This window comes from Gigantopelta aegis, chromosome 6 (assembly GCF_016097555.1).
Source record: "Gigantopelta aegis isolate Gae_Host chromosome 6, Gae_host_genome, whole genome shotgun sequence".
NCBI lineage: Eukaryota > Metazoa > Mollusca > Gastropoda > Neomphalida > Peltospiridae > Gigantopelta > Gigantopelta aegis.
This window is the reverse complement of record NC_054704.1, coordinates 91,349,300-91,370,074: the sequence shown is the minus strand read 5'-3', so window position 1 is coordinate 91,370,074 and position 20,775 is coordinate 91,349,300. Positions and strand designations below refer to the sequence as shown.

Sequence of the window (20,775 nt, the reverse complement as noted above, 5' to 3'; positions counted from 1 at the left end):
TTGGCCGATTTAGTAAACTAGTAAATATTTTGTAAATATCTATTTAATGATACTCTACCTAATTTAGCATTTACTTGTTTGAGTTCTCATTGATGTACAAGGTGGTGTTTACTCTTGAAATTATAAGAAAGATGTCGGTAAACAGGTGATTTGTGCTCTTTATTGGAACAGACTATAAAAAGAAAAATGATCAACGTGTTAATTTCATTGCTGTTGCAGTATGTGAGGGATTGTCTCTGATGACGGTTTATCCCTATCCATCACCAAAACAAAATATTTGTAGACATTGCTAAGTAAAATTTGAGCAAAACTGTTAAGAACCATTCTGAGTGTGATCTATTATACCGGTATTAAAGGTGCTATGTACATGTACATGTATTAAAGGTGTTATCGCCAGGTTGCATAACCGCAGCTATTGCAAATATTTTTTTTAAATTTAAAGACTACACCTTCTACTACATGTATATGCCCACAAATGATTCTAAAATATATAATTTTATCTACTAGTAGAAAATAAATTTTTATTGGAGAATCTTTATCACAGATGCTTACATATAACTGTGATATAGCACCTTTAAGTGGTTGCAAGATTGTGTAAATTTCTAATGTACTTATATTGAATTTATATTCACTAAATATGCTGATCATAATTAATAATTTATGCTGCAATTCAAAATACTCAGTTAACTTGCACTTTTAAATTAAAGGTTTGTTTAAGTGTAGATGAAATTGACACCTGTCGATCAAAATTGTTTATAGTCTGTTTCAATAAAGAGCACAAATCACCCGTTTACTGACATCTTTCTTTTAATTTCAAGAGTAAACACCACCTTGTACATCAATGAAAACCCAAACAAGTAAATGCTAAATTAGGTAGAGTATCATTAAATAGATATTTACCAAATATTTACCTGTCAATTTAATATGAAAGACATAATTGACAAAAATCAGTTTTATTCTATTTCCGATACTACTTTAGTTGCTTCATACTGTAGAAACTACCAAGAAAAATTTATTGAATTTCCTTTATAATTTGAATAATGAAAATAAAATGGTGGTTAAATACGTATCAGCTTTTATGAAATCAAATTTTGTTCCATCATGTCAAGACATCACTCTCATGAATGTTTTAGACATGCAACATATTTTGGTGTTTCTTCAGTAGTCTTTCAGAATATTGGTATAGTTTCTTTTGGACGTCAGTATAGATTACTTGTAAAGTTCTACTCATATTTATTTTTGTTGTATAAAAATGTGATTGTAATCAGCAACTTTTTATATTATAAATACAGTATCAAGGCTCAAAATTGACAATGGGCAGGCAGCAAATGCTACTGAAAATGCACAATTAGTTTTTTGATTTATAATCCGTTTCACTACCAGGTTTTGCTTTCCATTTTATTTTTGATGTTAGTCCAGATATACTCATAATTATAATCATTTTCAGGACATATTTTTAATACTGTTTCCCAATTTCTAAGTTAGCTTCCAGATAAAAACTGGAGATGGCTGCCCACTTCACAAAACAATTTTGAGCCTTGCAGTATTATTGCTTTTTTGATGTATTTTGGTTGAGTACTCAGTATTTTTGCTAATATTGTTTGTTCATTTCAGGTTGTTTGTACACTAGTGGACTTGTAATTTCTAGCATAAAAGAATGAAGCATTACATCGGAAATGGCTGCGTTGTTGAGTCACTTCCTTACAATAAATCAAAGACTACTCTTATTACTGAAAAGATAGCTTCTTTGGAGTCTGAGGTTAGTCAAATCATTATTATTATTATTTAATTTTAACATTACCTAGAAATCTATTTCAAATAATACACAAGTTGTAAAGTGAGAGAGAAATGTTTTTTCTGGCAGTTGCAGTGTCATCTTTAGCGCTTGAATCTGATTCTTACAAAGTAAATTTACTCAGTGTTTGCAACAAGGATTACTTGTACACTATTTGGAAGCTTCTAAGTAACTGTAAATATTACTTGGTTGTAAAATATCACAAATCAAACCTGCAATGATCAATTCATTTGGATACCACTAGTGTGATATCTCTTAATTTTGTGCTTTATGGCTATCTTTTAAAGATAACTCCTTAGAAAATCTGATTTTGCCTTGGAATGTAGTAATACACGTTCATGGTTGGTATCCAATTCCTCTGATATCAAATAATTTATAAGTTGTAGAGACTGAATATTGTTAATTCCAGTTAATGAATATTTTAATATTCCACTAATACTAGTATATAAAAAAAAAACCCCACAATTTTAGATCTGAATGTTACTGTGACCAGTATGTAGGTATGAAAATTCCAAAGTTAGCTTTAAATGTATCACAGATCACTATAACTTTCCTTGTTTTTCCCCCTCCACAGCACAGCGAAGATGCTTTTTTTGTGGCTGATCTTGGGGATATTGTCATCAAGTATCAGACATGGAGGGAGCTCCTTCCTCGCATTGATCCATTCTATGGTAAGTTATGGTTTGTTGTTGTTTATCAAACACACGTGCACACTGAATATGGCAAATACATTTCACAATACATTTTTTCAGAAACGTATTTCCAGAAGTGTTGTGTAGAATAAGTCTGATTTCGTTGCTTATTTCATTTACTTGAGACACACTGAATTGGACTACACATTTTGATATATTGACAAATGTGTTGCCCATTTTTAACCTGGAGTTGGTTTTAGATGATTTAAAAAAAATTTTTTTAGTTATAATTATTAATTTTTTTTTATTATTAGATGTTGATTTGCATAAGTATCTTATTACTAATTGAAATTGATATTACCGGCTACTTCGACTTGAGGTCTTTGTCAGTAGATCTAGATGACCCGTAATTCAATCAATCAAGCCTCGGCTAGCTTAATAGGCCTGACTGAATGTGTTTCAAGCAGAATGACTATGAGTCAGCTTTCGACAAATCTACTAGTGAATGATTGGTTTGGACTAGTGGACATTATTAACTGTATTAATATAATACATAGGGTTCTAGCCAAAGCTGTGAGGGCTAGTGACGTTGTTAAACATTTGTTGAATACTCTATTAGCAGTGAAAGACCACAGGACACTGGTGAATATTTCCACGTTCTAAATACTGTAGATTCTGAAATTAATGCATCCCTAAATTAATGCAAGTGACGGTGGGTAGACTAAAATGCGACATGAAATTAATACGAGTGGCCTCTCTTTGAAATATTATTTCGTAACAACACACGTCTGTGTACATTTCAGATAAATCCCAAGTTACGGGCATCTTCAATGAGATCAATTCACTAACATGTCTATGGACATATCAATTAACAACCTGTGTAGTCCCTGTTGTTTTTGGTGAGGTCAAAACAAAAAAATGGTCGACCACAGGATTAGCATGCTAAAACCCATTCACAGGTGATGGATTGTGTCTGTTTTTAATAGGTAGCTAAAGACCCTGTCATCGTCACATGTGGCTGGCATCTGACTGGACTATTATGGATAGTTGTGTTTTATAAATATATTAGAATTTTAATCTTTGTTTGTTTTGTTTTAATAACGTGGGACACATAGACAAAACAGAAATATATGCGTCATATTATTTATGTGAATAACACAAACTGGCATTTTTTGTATTAATATTATGATCGCATTAATTTCAGGATTTACAATATATGGTTGGGTGTGGGGGGATTGCATCAGGTTTAATCAGGTTGATATGACAAAGTATTGATGGTCAAAACGTGCTGTTTACTATAGTTTCTTATTTGGGGTTTTTTTGTTTGTTTTTTTCAGCTTTGAAGTGTAATGATGATCATGCTGTTATCAAGTTGTTAGCTGACCTGGGAACATCATTTGATTGTGCCAGCAAGGTGGGTTCTGTACAAGTTTTTAAAATTAAAAGAAAGGTGTGTTTTAATATAAGTCTTCATTTTTAGTCGAGATCCATTCTGCAGAGTGTATTTCAAGTGACTGCTGTTAACAAATCTGTCGCATAGATATGTTGGCTTGGTCATAGGGAAATCTTATCAAATATTATGTTGCTGATAATGAATGCTTGTCTAGCCATGATGGAGTCGCAAGTCAGTATTCAGGTGTTATTTTTTCTGGCAGTATCGGTGTTAGCTTTATTTTAAGATTGTGCACCATTTCTAAAAAAAACCTATAAATCTCAGATCAATGACATGTATAGAGATTATTATAGGAGATTGTGTGTCATAGTGATTTTACGAAATGAGTGTCAGGATTCTTTATTGCCAGAGCTAGGACCATGTCAAACATAATTATTAAGAGACAACAAAACTATGTCAATTTTCGAAATGAAGTCATTTTGGTAAGCGATTGCACAGAACTAAGACTGGGGCTTCCCAAAATTACGTCATGTGTTATGCACGTGAAATTACGACACGTGTGTCATACTGGTTATAATTCCCTGTATATCTTTAACTATTTGGATAATAGTCATAGATGTTCATCTTAAACTTGATGCGAGGTAAAAGACAGGCTTATTTTAACTTGGTTTTACATTTGTAAGTAATTTTATTATTTTTATTATTTACTTAATATATAATCTATAAACTAGCTTTAGTGATGATTTTTTTTACATGTGATATTTCATTAAACCCCAACAGGTTGTGGTTAGGGAAACATTTAATAACTGCAAATTCATTCAGTTAAGTTTTAGGGCATTTAATATTTGATAGTATTTGATGTCTGCATTGTTCGTTTTTTTCAGGCCGAGATTGAGAAGATTTTAAATCTTGGTGTGTCGCCATCTCGCATCATTTATGCGAATCCTTGCAAGCAGAAGTCATTCATACGGTATGCAGCGAAACATAACGTGAAAACAATGACCTTTGACAATGAAGCTGAGCTATACAAAGTCAAGCAGTCGTTCCCAGAAGCCAGGTAAATTGAGGACAGTAATTTTAAAATTTCTGAAGCAAGTATTGATAGATTATAACTTGTTGCTTTTCTATAAGCAAGAACTAAGCATCACTGTTAAAAAAATATTGATACCATATAAACTGAAAACATGCCTTGAATTAAATTGATCAGGATTTTTAAATGTATTTTTTTGTTTTTCAGACTGGTTCTGCGCATCTTGCCTCCAGCTGATTTCAAGGTTCAGTGTAACCTGGGAATCAAATTTGGATGTCACCCAAAGAAAGCTGCACAACTCCTGACCAAAGCTAAAGAACTCGAACTCAATGTCGTAGGAATTAGGTACCATACTTATAGTCCATCCCATACTGCTACAAATGTTTTTTGTAAATAATTTCAGTTTGGTTTGACGTAAGAAGAAAAGTAAATGTGTTTTGGAAGTAACAAAATAATACTATTTTTGTGTGCAATTTAGAAAACAATTGGCTGAGAAATAAATAACTTGTAGTAAATTCCATAATGTGAAAAAAGGCATTCCCTGTGGGAAAGACTATATGTACATTTACACGTTATAGCAAAAAATGGTGTCTGTACCATTCTGAATATTACCTATTGAAGAAGCCTGGTTTCTGGTTAGAATGTTAATACATCTGTTGTCCATCACTTGCCTTTCAGCTCAATGTAGTTCAGCTACAACAGGCTTTTTAGAGATCTCTTGTTCTTGCATATCTGACAAACTGGTACGGTATGGATTCAAAATCATCTGTCATTTTGCTTGTTTCTGTTGTAATGTACAGTAAGCTCCAAATATATTTGATAGCTACTTCATTGCAAACTTATCTAAGGAATCCAACCAGAGATCTTAAAAGGGGGGTTTTGTGTGTGTATCCAGCAGTCATTAGCTCTTGAGTGTAATGTGTATTGATTTGGCTGCAGACCCATCTATTACATAGTTTTTGTAATGAAATGTGTGTGTATTTTCAGTTTTCACGTTGGGAGTGGGGCTGAGGAGGCTGAGGCGTTTGCTGCGGCAGTGGAACAAGCGTACTATGTGTTTGAGCTGGGTCGAGAAATGGGTTTCAACTTCGAGCTGCTTGATGTCGGGGGAGGCTTTCCTGGACAGAAAAACACAGCAATCACCTTCAAGGAGGTAAATATTTGTAAACTCTTAATTATGGATGCTATATTATTGTAGTTGTAAAAAAATAAAAAAATAAAATCATTCTAATTCTTTCAGTATTGCCATTTTTCAGAAAGCGAGTTTTAGTTAGTACGTTCATAACTTCTGTCAGATGGTAAAATGGATGTGTAACCATCCATCTATTTAATAGCACAAAATTATATTAACAATTTATAGCATCTACAAAATTTAAATTTGTTTTACTTGTTCTTAATTTATTGCAAGAATCTTGTAGTTACCTGTCTACTAATGAATTATTTATAGCAAAATATGTAAGGGTATACTATATATCGTATTTAAGTCCTTGTTTTTATGAATCGCAACCCTGTTATAAGCACAGATGACAATTTTGCTTATACACTTTTGTTTATATTTGTTAGGTTGCTGAGGTTTTGAATACTGCATTGGACAGATACTTTCCAAGTGACACTGGCATAAGAATCATTGCAGAACCGGGTCGATACTTTGTGGCTTCAGCTTTTACATTGGCAGTTAACATAATTGCCAAACGCATTGTACTACGAGACAGACCAATTGATGGTAAGATTCAAGTACTTTGTGTACTCATGTGTTTTGAGAATAACTTGGTAATAACAATATCTTTATGATGGACTATCATCAACCATTGCCTTTTCAACAGAGATAAAAGTTATCCAGATTTATCCTGAATTCCAGATTTTAATTGCCTGTACAGTGATTCTGAGTTTTCTGCTGTTTGTCAAAATGTTTTCAGTATACTCCGTACAAAACCTACAATATGGTTTCTGCTGATACTTTGAATGTGTTATGAATGGGGAAGGTTATTTTATGCAACCCTAACACTAGGGCCAATCTCGACCACCAGTGTTGTAATTGTTACCTCACTTTCATCTCTGTTTCAATTTGTTTGATCTATGTCCAGTATGAGGTCAGAATGTGGCTCAGTGAACTCGTCTTAAGTGAAATGGGTTATAGGATCAATTGCCATCAATGGACTTGTTTCATCCAGTCCAAACCAGCATTTCATGTTTTTCATTTCAACTTATTTTTCATGCTTATATCCAATTACGGTTCAAGCACGCTGTCTTGGGCACACACCTCAGCTATCTGGGATGTCTGTCCAGGACAAGAAGGGGTTAGTTGTTAATTGTTAGTAGTTAGTGAAATAGAAGAGCTGTTAAAACTCGCACTGGGTGGGAGCCGGTACCGGAGTGCTAACCCATATACCTACCAGCCTTACGTGTGATTGCTTAACCACTACGCCACCGAGGCATTAAATGCTGTGGTATGTATTGTCCTTTTCACTGGAAAGTGCATATAAAAGATCCTTTCATTAAGAACAGCCCATGTAACTTGCATATTTCCTCATTAAAATAACTGTCAAGACATGAAATAGTTGTAGTTTAAAATGTTTGACACCAAAAAGTTCTTTATTCAAACTTGGGTATTTTTCATTTGTTGACTTTTGCACATACTTAAATTAATCTAATGAAGACTCAGGCGTTTGCGCGGGGTGGAGGGGGTGGGTTTGAGGTCACTGAGTTCACTTGGTCATCTCTTATTACAGGTGATGCTCAAGAGATGATGCTGACACCAAACGATGAACCAGCTTTCATGTACTATGTTAACGATGGAGTGTACGGCTCGTTCAACTGTCTGCTGTTTGATCACGCCAAGGTCCAGCCATCTATGGTCCAGGTATGGTATTCGGCAGTGAACCAAACTTCTTTGTGTTATCAATGTACTGAGTCAGAAAGTATTGTCTCTTTCACATTTTGGACCTTTTCATCATTTGTTGCTGTTTTTAAGATCTTGGAGGGGTCATTTTCAATACCCAGTTAAAACTCGGTGAGCCAATTACTTCTCTATAGCATAAGAAGTGTATTAGGCATATCTTCATGAGTTATTTGGAGTCCTATCTTTCAGAAGAAGATATAATAGTCAGTGTTTATGCCAGAGGGTAAAATTATGTACCACAAAATCTTGCAAATTAATGGATATATATTTTTTTAATTTGTTAGATTATTGATAGGATACCGATATTGAGCAGTGTTTTCTGTATACTTGGCTTTAAAGGAGACCGGACACCAAAAGACATGTAGTGTGTAATGGATTAAGTTAGCGTCAAAGACCGCATTACTCTAACGCTCAGCTCGCTGTGAGGCACTGGTCAGCTGCGTGTCTTAGGTTTGGGGTAAAAACAGAAGTGGGCGGGATTATGCATAGATATGAACGAAAGCGAGGTAATACGTCATCGGTGAGAGTTACCAAGCAATACCGGTACACGTGTTGATTCTTTGGTTGTGCCTTTTAGTCGTCTTTTGGGTTTTTTTTGTCTCCGGGTTTATCGGAAATTTAATTTACAAGATACCGTATATCTTCGCCTGTAAGTCGATCTAGGCTATAAGTCGAGTCCCTAATTTCAAGCCCTGAAAACATATTTTTTTTATTGACCCGTTTATAAGTCGACCCATGAAAAACAACTTATAAATATTGAAATATTGCTTATTTTCAGCACATGAGAACAATAATGTACAATATTTGAACAAAGGAAAATTATTTTACATGTTTTTGTACATCGCAATATAATCAGACTATTCCAATCAAACTAGCATTATTACATAGCATCAAAACGAAATATTCCCTTAGTAGAGAGTGAAAGCTGTTTGACTGTTACTGTATGGCACTGTACAGATGGTTTTGTGCACAGACAAAAACTTTATTTATAAACACTGACAACAGATCACTACGATAAAACTCAAAGTATCACGTTTTGCCGCCATATTAATACATGTAAGGAGGATAACTCTGGAAAGTACACTGGTTTTTGTACCAAATGATGTGTGTCCTATTGCTCTAGTGAACTGCAGAGATCAGTCTATTTTAAGGGAAAGCTCAGTAATATTCATGAAGTTAATCACCGACAAAACATTGTTTGAACAACCATTAATGCCAGTGACCAGATTTCAAAATAAACTCAGGCAACAGGTAGTTACTATTGTTTACATTTTTGCTATTAGTGATGACTGTTAATTTAACTAAGTGGACTGTTGTCTTGGCATGTGAGTGAGATGCCTTTTCGCATAACCAAAACCGTTATAATGCCAAAATAAATGGGTTATAAACAATAAATGTGTCAAATTAACATTTGAGTAAAAATACATGGCATACTTCAACAATAAAACTTGTAAAATAATCCCCAAAACAGTAATATATTTTGGTGAAATTTTTTTACCCTCTTATAAGTCGACCCCCCAAGTTATAAAATAATTTTTGGGTGAAAAAGAATTCGACTTATAGGCGAAGATATACGGTAATTAGTGTTGTTATATACTGTCGGCGTAATTATATGATGGTTAACTGCGCAGTGTTTAACTGCAACAGTAACATCAATGCATCCAAGAAACGGCCAACATCATGTTTTCGATTTCCAAAAAACAAAAGTTGTTTTAAAACATGGACGCATTATTGTCGTCGAACGGGCTTTACACCAACTAAATACAGCAGGTTATGGTACATTTACAATGTGGAAATTAAAACAAGTATGTACTCAAGATATACATTAAATAAAGTTATTGCAATTTGTTCACATATGAATATTTAAACTTCACATTTATTTACCTACAATTACCAAATTAATTTTCACCGACAGCCCATAACGACAACATACTAACGTCTCTTGACCTAGTTGGTTTGTTAACCTCATAACAAAGCACCTTCAAAACGTGAATTATTACGTTAGTTAACAAAGTTTATCGTCAGTTCAGTATATTGTCATTAAAATTAAAATGCTAACACTTTGGCAGGAACAACATATGTACTCTGGCCAGAAGGAATGATAGTTAATTAGTTTTAAAGCTAATGTCGATTATTAAAGCATAATAAAATTGTACTTTTCAATGCTTTATGTATGTCATATTAAAAATACTCTACACCAAATAATTATTTTAATACCTACCCTAGGTTTCTGCCAGAGGGTGCAGAGGGTAAACTTACATGTATGTACTAAAAAATCTCAGAAATTAATGTATATATATTTATATATAATGTTTGATTTTTTCGATAGAATATAGTAACATAATTGCTGTTTAAAATTTATAAAAGTGCATGAAATAAAATGTTCAATAAAACCCCCATTTCAAACCTATAACCACCCAATATACTCCTTTGAATATATTTAGTTTTTACAGGCCTGTAGGAACGACTTGGAAGGAGGGGGGGGGGGGGGGAGCAATGACGGACCGGGTATAAACTCTACATCAGATTTTGGTTACAATGGCAAAAATTAATGTGATAAAGAAAAGCTCGGGGGGGGGGGACACCCCACACCCCACACCCCACCCCACCCACCCCAAGTTCCTACGGGCCTCTTTTATTACGTACCCTCAAATTATTTTCTGGCAGAAAACCTGATACCTTTGACAGAGGTTGAAACAATTGGTCATCTAATTTTCGACTGTTACCATAAAATAATATAATTAATCACTTTTGGCGTCTACCAATTTAACCCCTGCGCGTGCTGTAAACTCACTGTGGTACTGTGGTGCAGGGGTGTAACATTCTCTTTGAGAATGGCCAATACAGCACAAATTGAAGTTTAGAGTAAAATTCTGTGATATTTGTATTTGTATTTATGCACAGTTCTTTACACTGTTTTTGTTTAAACCTTGAATTTTTATGTTGACGTTGATCATCACTTTATTTATTTGCATTACCATAGTTTGACACCCAATAGCCGATGTGTTTTTTGTGCTGGGGTGTCGTTAAACGTTCATTCATTCATTCTACCAATTTAAAGAAAAATTAACAATAGTTACCACATGGAATAAGCATCATATATTATTTTGTTTTACCTGTAATATATTTTCATCAGGACTTCCTTCTTCCTCCATGAATGATTAAAGAAAATAATACTGGATATATTGCAATTATTTTTATTTTATTCCAATATATAACAAATGTGTTTTATGTCAGTATGTAGAGCAAACTACCTGAAACAGTTGGTTTGAAATCATGATTACAAAATCCTAAAGATAAAAGGAACTGGTTCCTAACCTCACCCTCTACATATTATCTACATTTGTATAGGCCTGTAGGAATAATATTTGAAGTGTGTGTGAGGGGGATGGGGGGGGGGGGGGGGGGAGGGGGAATACAGTCTCTAGTGAGGGATACAAACTAGATTTTTATGTTTATATCTTTATTTATGCAAAGTAGTGAAAATTTAAAACATACATTTTCATCTTAGAGTGTGTGATGGAAAACAAGCCCCTAGGTCCGCCCCTCCCCAGTTCCTACGGGCCTGTTGTATTTTATATTAATAAATGCAAAGACTACATAATAATATTATCGATAAGACATATTAGTTGTAAAGTGATTGTCAGTATGTGGCAACAGTATAATATTTTCCAACATTTCTATGTTTCTGTACCCAGCTGTGGACAGTTTTGGCAGACTGGTAACACATTTTCTTAATAATTAAAAATACACGGTTTAACCAAACACGTTAAAACTTGGAGGGTAACTAGTTAAGAGAACAAAGTTTTTTGTTAAATTAGTATATCTTGCTTTGGTGAGGAGGGGACGTTTTTTGCAAATTTGCGAAATCGGCCTATGGAATATCCACTGACGTGTCCTATTTACATCTATGCTGAACAAGGTTTATGATGAAATATTACATTTTGTGTGCTTTTCTTCTAATTAAGTCCATTTGCTTCAGTTTACATTAAAAATGTCATGAAAAATTATCTTTTAAAAAATGCTTGTATGCTAGTCTATGACCGTGTGGCTTCCTCGTCTTCGTCGGCAGTTGATTCATAACATTTTTCGTCTAAGACAACATTTCCAGGATTAGGGACAAAGTCTGATAAGTGGTTCAAACTGATACGGTTTGATGCCATTAGCACAAGCTGGACACAATTCTTCGTCACTCGAATCACTAAGTTCGTCCATGCTTCTTGGTAGTTTCTTGAGTTTTCCTCTCATCGATGACGTCACGGGTCTAGCTCATCAATTGTCGACAGTTTCCGGCAAACATTGGAGATCGGTGAAAAAAAAACCCAACCAAGACTGGCACGCTTAACTTAGTCAATAAGGGGAGGGCGATAGTTGCGTGTTGTGGTTTATAACGGCAAACAATTCATTACGCCGTATATATGTCCGGTCTCCTTTAAATGCATGACCGTGTTACGGCTCACCCACTAATTTTATCTAAATAAAATTAAATTCCATACACAAGGCCATCATCTCATTTCTGTTTAACTATTTTGTGTTACTCAGATATATTGTTAGTACTTTATTTTTCAATACTGAAATTTCTCCCATCCCTAGCCATGCAAGACAGATGTATTCCATGACTTCAGCCCATGCGGAATAAATCGGTCTTGCATGACCACGTGACTTGTATTTTTTGAGCTGATATTAACATTGGGTGACATCACGTAAACGGCATAATAACGTAGGAAAAGAAAGAAAGAAATGTTTTATTTAATGACGCACTCAACACATTTTATTTACGGTTATATGGCGTCAGACATATGGTTAAGGACCACACAGATTTTGAGAGGAAACCCGCTGTCGCCACTTCATGGGCTACTCTTTCCGATTAGCAGCAAGGGATCTTTTATTTGTGCTTCCCACAGGCAGGATAGCACAAACCATGGCCTTTGTTGAACCAGTTATGGAACACTGGTCGGTGCAAGTGGTTTACACCTACCTATTGAGCCTTGCGGAGCATTCACTCAGGGTTTGGAGTCGGTATCTGGGTTAAAAATCCTATGCCTCGACTGGGATCCGAACCCAGTACCTACCAGCCTGTTGACCGATGGCCAAACCACGACGCTACCGAGGCCGGTTAATAACGCAGGAAATACTTTTTATATTTCATAAAAACAAGGAAACCTGCTGTCATAATGAAATTATACTATCATTTTCGGTTTATATTTTTAGCATAAACCATTTTTGGGTATGATCTTTTTAATGGCTATGATTATTTTATTGTAAGATAAAAATATAAAATGTAAGTTTTTCACGTTTTCACAAAATGGGCTATTCCACCCTCAGGTACATAATATGATGTCAGGGACGAGGCTTGCAAATTATGTCCCCTCGGGTGGAATAACCCTGTCCCACATGGACACATATGATGGATTCTTTATACTCTGTATTTCGATATTTGCTCGGTACAGTAAATGGGTATTGACATGATACCAATACTGGATGGTATATATATGATATACCTCCCAGCTCTAGTGGTTAAATACCTTTTGATGCTTTCCTTGTCCTGTAACAGTAGTATAATATAGTCATATTTATCAGTAAAATATGGTTTGTTTAAATTTGCTATTGCCATCTACAGGAAATCATCACTAATGCTAACCCAATATTTGTTGTTGTTTTTTTCCTCTTGATCTCCATGGTAAATCTGTTGTTTCAGGATTGTCAAGATGAAAACACATTTACCTCAAGCATCTGGGGACCAACCTGCGACGGGCTGGACTGCATCATGGAGGACTGCCTACTACCGGAACTTCCTGTCGGAGCCTGGCTCTTCTTCGAGGACATGGGCGCGTACACCATGTCTGCATCGACCTGCTTCAACGGCATGCCTCGGCCCTCGTGCCACTTCTACTGCAGCGAGGACAGCTGGTGAGTAGTCGGGGAAAAAATCTTTGACAATGCCAGTATACAGGTTCTAAGATGGACAAAGAATATTGTGAGTAGGGTCTCCTCAAGTACTCGGGCATGGGCCAAGTTTAGCAAAAGTCTGTTCATAGGACTCGAGTACCCATGCAAGGAAGAGCACTCTCATTTAATTAATGTTTTTTTATGTCATTTTGCCAAATTCTGGCATCTAGTTATATTATAGGGCTATAGAGGGAGAACAAAAGGTTGAATGGCATGATTTGGAATCCATGTTCAGGGCACAATATTTCACGCGAACCGCCGTTTTGTTTGCGTGTCGGTTACGCAAAATTTTATTTACGCGAACCGCAAATCGGTTACGTTGTGACCCGTAGACGTTCAGAAATTAAAACTTGCAGACTTCACGATTACAGTAAGTTTATTCATGCAGACATACTACTAGTATTCTGACAAATGTTTTAGACTGATTTTTAGATACTTGATGTGCAGCAAACCAATAGCCAACGGTATATTGCAACGGTTGTAACTTGTGACCGAAGACTCAGTATAGAGTCAAGCCAAACGTTTTAAAGAAATGCGCACGGATCGCTAAGGCGCCTAAATTATCTGCTGCTATTCTATCTCTAAAGGAATATATATATATAGACATAATATTGGATTGCCTATAATTTTAGAAAGGTTGAAAACGGTTTTAACATAAACAAAAATGCTAAAATGTCACAAAAGCTGAAAAATACTAACATCACATAATGAGCTTTAAATAACAAACATTTGGAATGTCACTGTAGTATAGCAGTACCAGCGATAAAGTGAAAGTAGCATCACCACTGCAAAATATCGGTGTCAAATTGTGGTCTTTCTTTTTATGTTATAAGATTTATGTTTATTAATCTAATCATGCACCAATGAGTAGCCTGTTTTATAGTTCAGAGGAACTGGACATTTGTTGCTTGGGTTTTTGGTGGGGTGTTTTTTGTTTTTTTTTCAGTCTGCTGTATACTAAATTTTTACATATCAGTGACAAATGGTAGCCTTTATTTGTTATTTATAAAAGAAAATTATTAGTCTTAATCATACACCAGGGAATGGGACTTTTTCCTCCAAATGTATCTATTTTGTTTCAGTACTGGGCTGATATTTAGTCATTTTACAATAGCGTTAACTTCCGCAAGCTGCACAGAGGTTATAGAATACGGTGGCCCGATGTCCGAGGACAGTGGTTTTTAGATTCGGGCTACTAAAAATTACTTTTTGCGATCCTGATGGCAAATGGTGAATAATAATAATAATAATAAATCTACAACGCTACGATCGTACGAAAACAAAAGAAACATCTACAAGTCACTTCTTTCGATTTGCAAGCATTAAAGAAACTGTTTTATAAAACGTTTTCTTTTGTATTTTGTTTTAACTTTATGTATTTAAATATAATTTCAACGTAACTTTGAGGTAACCGATCAGGTAATCCACAGGTTACGCAAATATAATTCATATAACCGAACAATTGGTTACCTAGGTAAAAACCATGTGAACCGACTTCCGGTTACCTCAGATTTCGAAATATTGTCCCCTGCATGTTCAGCACTGGAATTAAATGCATAATGCTATTTTACTTTATTCCTTAATCTCATTATTTAGTGCAAGTGTCGGGTACTCTGGTCTGGGTAGAGTTTGACCCTTGAGTACCCGAGTCCCAATATTGTGGAATCATGGAGGCCCTAATTTTGAGGATACAGCAGGCAAGATATCTCACTCAAGGTCGACATTGTGTACCACATGCTGTGTATTCACCAATGCGTATTACCAGCTGTTTTGCACATGATACTGACCACAAATATTAACAGAACAACCTGAAATAACTTATTTTCTTTTTTTCTTCTTTTGGGGGCGGGGGGGGGGGGGGGGGGGGGGGTTCTCTGAGAATGACCTGGCAATAATAGGAAGTTGAAAATGTGTTTTTCGGCAAGTATTTTTGTTTGACAACAATGACAGATAGTGGCAGGGATTCTGAATAATATATAGCCAATTGTGAAAGGTAATTTGATTATAAAATTTACTATTTTACCAGCAATAAAAATCATTAAATAATGGGATATAAATAGTATTTAGTTTGCAAAAAAACAAAACAAATTGTGATCAGCAAAACAGTGATTGGGAATAATGGCTGTAAATACTGGATATCTGACCACAAATCAACATAAGTAACAGTGTTGCATATGCCCATTCAAACTGATCTCTATGCCAAGTACAATATATTTTGGGGGTTTTTAAATAAAATTTGGGCTACCATATATCTTCGCCTGTAAGTTGAATTTTTTTCACCCAAAAATTATTTTATAACTTGGGAGGGTCGACTTATAAGAGGGTAAAAATAATTCACCCAAAAATATTACCGTTTTGGGGATTATTTTACAAGTTTTATTGTTTGAAGTATGCCCTGTATTTATACTCAAATATGTTAATTTGACATTTATTTTTTTATAACCTATTTTTTGGGGCATTGTAACGGTTTTGGTTTTGGTTATTTGAAAAGGCGTGCGATCTCACTCACATGCCAAGACAACAGTCCACTTAGTTAAAATAACAGTCATCACTAATAGCAAAAATGTAAACAATACTAACTACCTGTTGCCTGAGTTTATTTTGAAAGCTGGTCACTGGTATTAATGGTTGTTCAAACAATGTTTTGTCAGTGATTAACTTCATGAATATTACTGAGCTTTCCCTTAAAGCTGCACACCCTAGTTCCATCCAGCGAAAATAAGTTATAATTTAGTTAATCTACAAACCTATAACACACTTAGATCACGTTTTTATCAAATGGAGTGAAAAAGCAGGTTTTATATCGATAAATACCATGGGAATTCCCATGTCCCAATTGCTTGAAATAATTTTGAAAGTTAGTATTCTGATGTCACCGGTAGAAGCACAACAATGCCTACGTCACGACAAATTTCACAGACTTGGGGTGCGTTCGTTTTACCTCTCCTGGACATGTTCCATCTGTTCTGTCCTGGTTGTATCCCCTCTCCAGATATCGTAAGACTTAGCAAAATTATTGGTTTTAAGGGTTTTTAACATTTTGTATTGAGACACTTACTTGTCTGAACTTTATTGTTACTGAAAATGTTCACGAACTGTGAAGAAAAATCTCACAAATGAACAACAACAAATCGGATGTTGATTGCGCGAACCGTGCGCGAGAAAACAAACCGAACCAAAATGATAACGGTCACGTGATATACCAATGTCTGTGACATTAAAAATAGATTGGACCTCGCTTAACGTTTTTTTCTCGACAACACGTTTTGTGAAAAAATGCAAAAAATGCATTTCGTGGTTTTACAAACATCAGTATTACCAAAAAGCACTTCAGGTGAATGGAAATGTGTATTCTAAATAATAAAATGTAAGTAAAGTGCAATTTTATTTGTGAACAATGGGGTTTAATAGCGAAAAACAACGCCGTAATGGTTAACAAATAAATGTAACTAGGGTGTGTCCCTTTAAAATAGACTGATCTCTGCAGTTCACTAGAGCAATAGGGACACATATCATTTGTTACAAAAACCAGTGTACTTTCCATGCTTCGCAAGCATTTGCTCCCACGACAGGCGTGCGCTATAACAGCTTGTTCTGAATGTGCACGTTAAACCCTATGACCTGACCTGACCAGACCAGAGTTATCCTCCTTACATGTATTAATATGGCGGCAAAACATGTGATTAACCGATGATACATGTACTTTCAGTTTTATCGTAGTGATCTTTTGTCAGTGTTTATAAATAAAGTTGTTGTCTTTGCACAAAACCATGCTGTACAGTGCCATACAGTAACAGTCAAACAGCTTTCACTCTCTTCTAAGGGAATATTTGTTATGATGCTATGTAGTTTGATTGGAATATTATTGCGATGTACAAAACGTGAAAAACGAACTTTGTAAAATAATTTTCTTTTGTTCAGATATTGTACATTATTGTTCTCAATATTTATGTTGTTTTTCATGGGTCGACTTATAAACGGGTCAATAAAAAAATATGTTTTCAGGGCTTGAAATTAGGGACTCGACTTATAGCCGAGATCGACTTACAGGCGAAGATATACAGTACTTAAAAATTGCACAGCCAACTCAAAAATTGCACAGGCAAATCAAAGTGCTGACATGGCTTGCCCGAATGGCAAGTAAAACCAAATCCCAAGTGCATACCCTGCTTGATTGAATAAACTTTTCACTAGCCCCACCATGAAAACCGCTAGTCATGGGTGTTGTCCTGCTGTATTCTAGAAGCCCTGTGTTAACAATAAGATACATAAGTTTATAAAAAGTATCTTAAGAAAAAAATAACTGGAAAGCGTTGGTAAAAATCTTCTCTTTTTTTGTTAATTGTTGCTTTAAAAATATAAATGGCAGCTCCTGATCAAAATATTAAACAAGAAATTTGTAGTATAAAACCTCTAATGTAGCAATTATTTACAACAAAAGGTATTCATAAAATTAATCCAAGTAGAAGCTGGAAACTCAACTGTTGATTTGATGGTTATTCATATGACTATTTTATACATAAATCCTTTGTGCCCAGTCAAGTAAATCTGTACTGCTCTAGGCTTTTCACATCATATTTCTAAAATGACATTCAAGAGTAAATCTATTTTGTGGGTGCCACTTATAAAGTTTCATTGAAAATTCACAAGTTTCTTTTTCTTTCTTTTTAAAATAAATTTACCTGGATTTTTTTTGGTAGATAATGTTTTGTCTGTTATGGCATGCAGTGATGTGTTGATTTTATTTTGCAGGTACTATTTATATCCCGAGCAGAAGAAAAAGACAGAGATTAGGATCCCATCAAAGGCTATCCCGATTCTAAAGACGGGCCTCGACATTCACTCAAGCTACGAGCAGACTGATGATGTGTTCGGGTCACCTCTCAACTTTGACAAAATCTGCGAAGATATCACTTGCTGAAGTTCAGTTGTCTAGAAGAAAAGTTGTCTCTTTAGTTGATAGGACTTGCTGTTTTGTCTCTTCTTTTACTGCTTGTTGCTTGTTTTCATTCTGGTTTTTTTATGGTCCTTGTGTAAAGAAAGAAAGAAAAAAACATCTTAGGAATGAAGCACATTAACATTAATATATTTATGTAATTGACATGGGAGTGACTTGCCGCTGTACTAGGATATAAAACATACAAGATTCACCGTAATTTAGGTTCATAAACCACCTGTATTCATACATTTCATAGCTTTGCTTTCATGATTAGAAATCTTTTGCCAATTCCAAAACATTTTCCATAATGTATTTAATTAGTGATTTAATATAGAGAAACAAATATATAATTGCAAAATATTAGTCATGAAATGTTTGCAAATAAATAATATAACTTTCATACACTTGCTTGGCCGCCTAGCTGTTAGTGACGGCCTCATGGCTGTATTTTGATCTGGGGAAAAAAAGGAAGTGTTACCTTTCAGGTAATTTATTTAAGAGAACATCTCATATTCATAAAGTTGTCTTGCAGAAATGACTTTAAAGTAAATCGTCTGTTGAAAGATAAAGATTTAGAATCTGAAGTTTTTTCATTTGTAAGTAATATGCTATTACCAGAAGTACTCAGGAAATATGAGCATTTGGATGAATATAAGCAGTGAGATGATGGGACCAAATATCATGTTACCATTGTTGCTGGCCTAATTGATACCAGTCAATTTATAGATGAGGTCCAATTTATCCTCCTTTCAAACAATGGCTTTGGTCTACTTATCAGGACCAGTTCATGCCGATTTGTTTTTACTTTTTTTAAGTACTAACATTGACATCCGAATGTATTAACCTTTCTGTAACATTATTGTCTGCTCATGTTGGAATACACATGTAGATCTCTGGGCATTACTTTTTTCTCTTTTCCCCCCACCCCCTATCTTGTTTGTCTGCCATTTTGTATGAAGTGTCACATGTTTGTTTGCAAACTATACTTATTTTAAGAACTTATTCATTTGCATTGGTAAATTCAGAATAGGTATAATAGTCATTAGGTGATTGGCAGGGTCCATTAACCCCAGTGCTTTTATCAAAATAGAGGAATCTATTTCCAGAAGCAAGCTTGAATCCTATTTACATTTATTTTCAAAGTCTTGTTAATATTCTGAATCTATCAATGTCTTCTGTGTGGTTTTGCTGTTAATATTATAAGCATATATCTAATAAATGAATATTTATATGTAGCCGATTGTTCAAAACCAGTTCTGTACAGATACTTTTTGTCTGTCAATTAATTTTAAAAGAACAAGTCCACTTGTGTACAAACAATGGAAACACCTGCTCTGTTGGATTGGCCAGTTTTGTGTTTTTTTGTAAGCTTTCTGTTGAGTAATTTAAAATAAAAGCTTTTAAAATATCTTGTCTTTGATTTATGACCGATTTGGTTTGGTGTTTTTTAACCATGAATGCAGTATTATTTATCAGATTTTTTTGTTCTCTTTTTGTTTGGTAGGATGGGTTTTTTTCTTTTTTCTTTTTGACTGTTATAATAGATAAACCAAACTTGGGCAGATTACTAGAAGGAATCAAATAGTTGTCTGCCTTTAAATATTTTATTACTTTTAATTTATTATATTCCAAATAGATCAGCAATTTAATTTTTGTCGCACCTTGACAGGAGTTGCCCTAAAGGGAGAAATGTAGGAGTTTCTGCAGTTGCCACATGTTAGCAGTTTTGTTATGGAATATTCCAAATAAAACAATAGTTGTAATCCATGTGAATAATATCCCTACCTGCTAGTGTTTTTGTTTTATTATTCACAGAACCCCTGTTTACACTTTTATCCAATGTGGCTGAAATAACAGCTTTTTCCCTTAAATTTTATGGTCTGCGGAATAAAGATAACTAGTTAATGACGTAGGATATCTGCTTTATCCTGTTTAGGCCAAATAAGAAATTCTGCTCAGCAGAGCCTGGCATGATTTCCCATTCATACCTTCACGGTATAAAGCAGATATCCAACGTCATTAATTAGTTATTCTCTATTATTACACAAAATTATCATATACTATTAAATCAAAATCACAGAAATGGATACTTTACACAGAGAGACAAAATCTAAACTGTAAGCTAGGTGTCTGTAAAG

General features: G+C 34.7%; 1 protein-coding gene across 1 annotated transcript in view; it reads left to right on the top strand.

Annotated features, from left to right (window-relative positions):
• The window catches only part of LOC121374082 (ornithine decarboxylase-like), a 40,016-nt gene extending 19,971 nt beyond the window's left edge, over positions 1-20,045 (top strand). The window contains exons 3-12 of the mRNA XM_041500998.1: positions 1,615-1,759; positions 2,370-2,466; positions 3,765-3,841; positions 4,705-4,877; positions 5,058-5,195; positions 5,838-6,003; positions 6,414-6,573; positions 7,580-7,710; positions 13,448-13,659; positions 18,451-20,045. Of these exons, the coding sequence (XP_041356932.1) occupies positions 1,658-1,759; positions 2,370-2,466; positions 3,765-3,841; positions 4,705-4,877; positions 5,058-5,195; positions 5,838-6,003; positions 6,414-6,573; positions 7,580-7,710; positions 13,448-13,659; positions 18,451-18,619 (1,425 nt within the window). The 5' untranslated portion in view covers positions 1,615-1,657 and the 3' untranslated portion in view covers positions 18,620-20,045. The remainder of the gene's footprint in view (positions 1-1,614; positions 1,760-2,369; positions 2,467-3,764; positions 3,842-4,704; positions 4,878-5,057; positions 5,196-5,837; positions 6,004-6,413; positions 6,574-7,579; positions 7,711-13,447; positions 13,660-18,450) is intronic.
• The last annotated feature ends 730 nt before the right edge of the window (positions 20,046-20,775 follow it).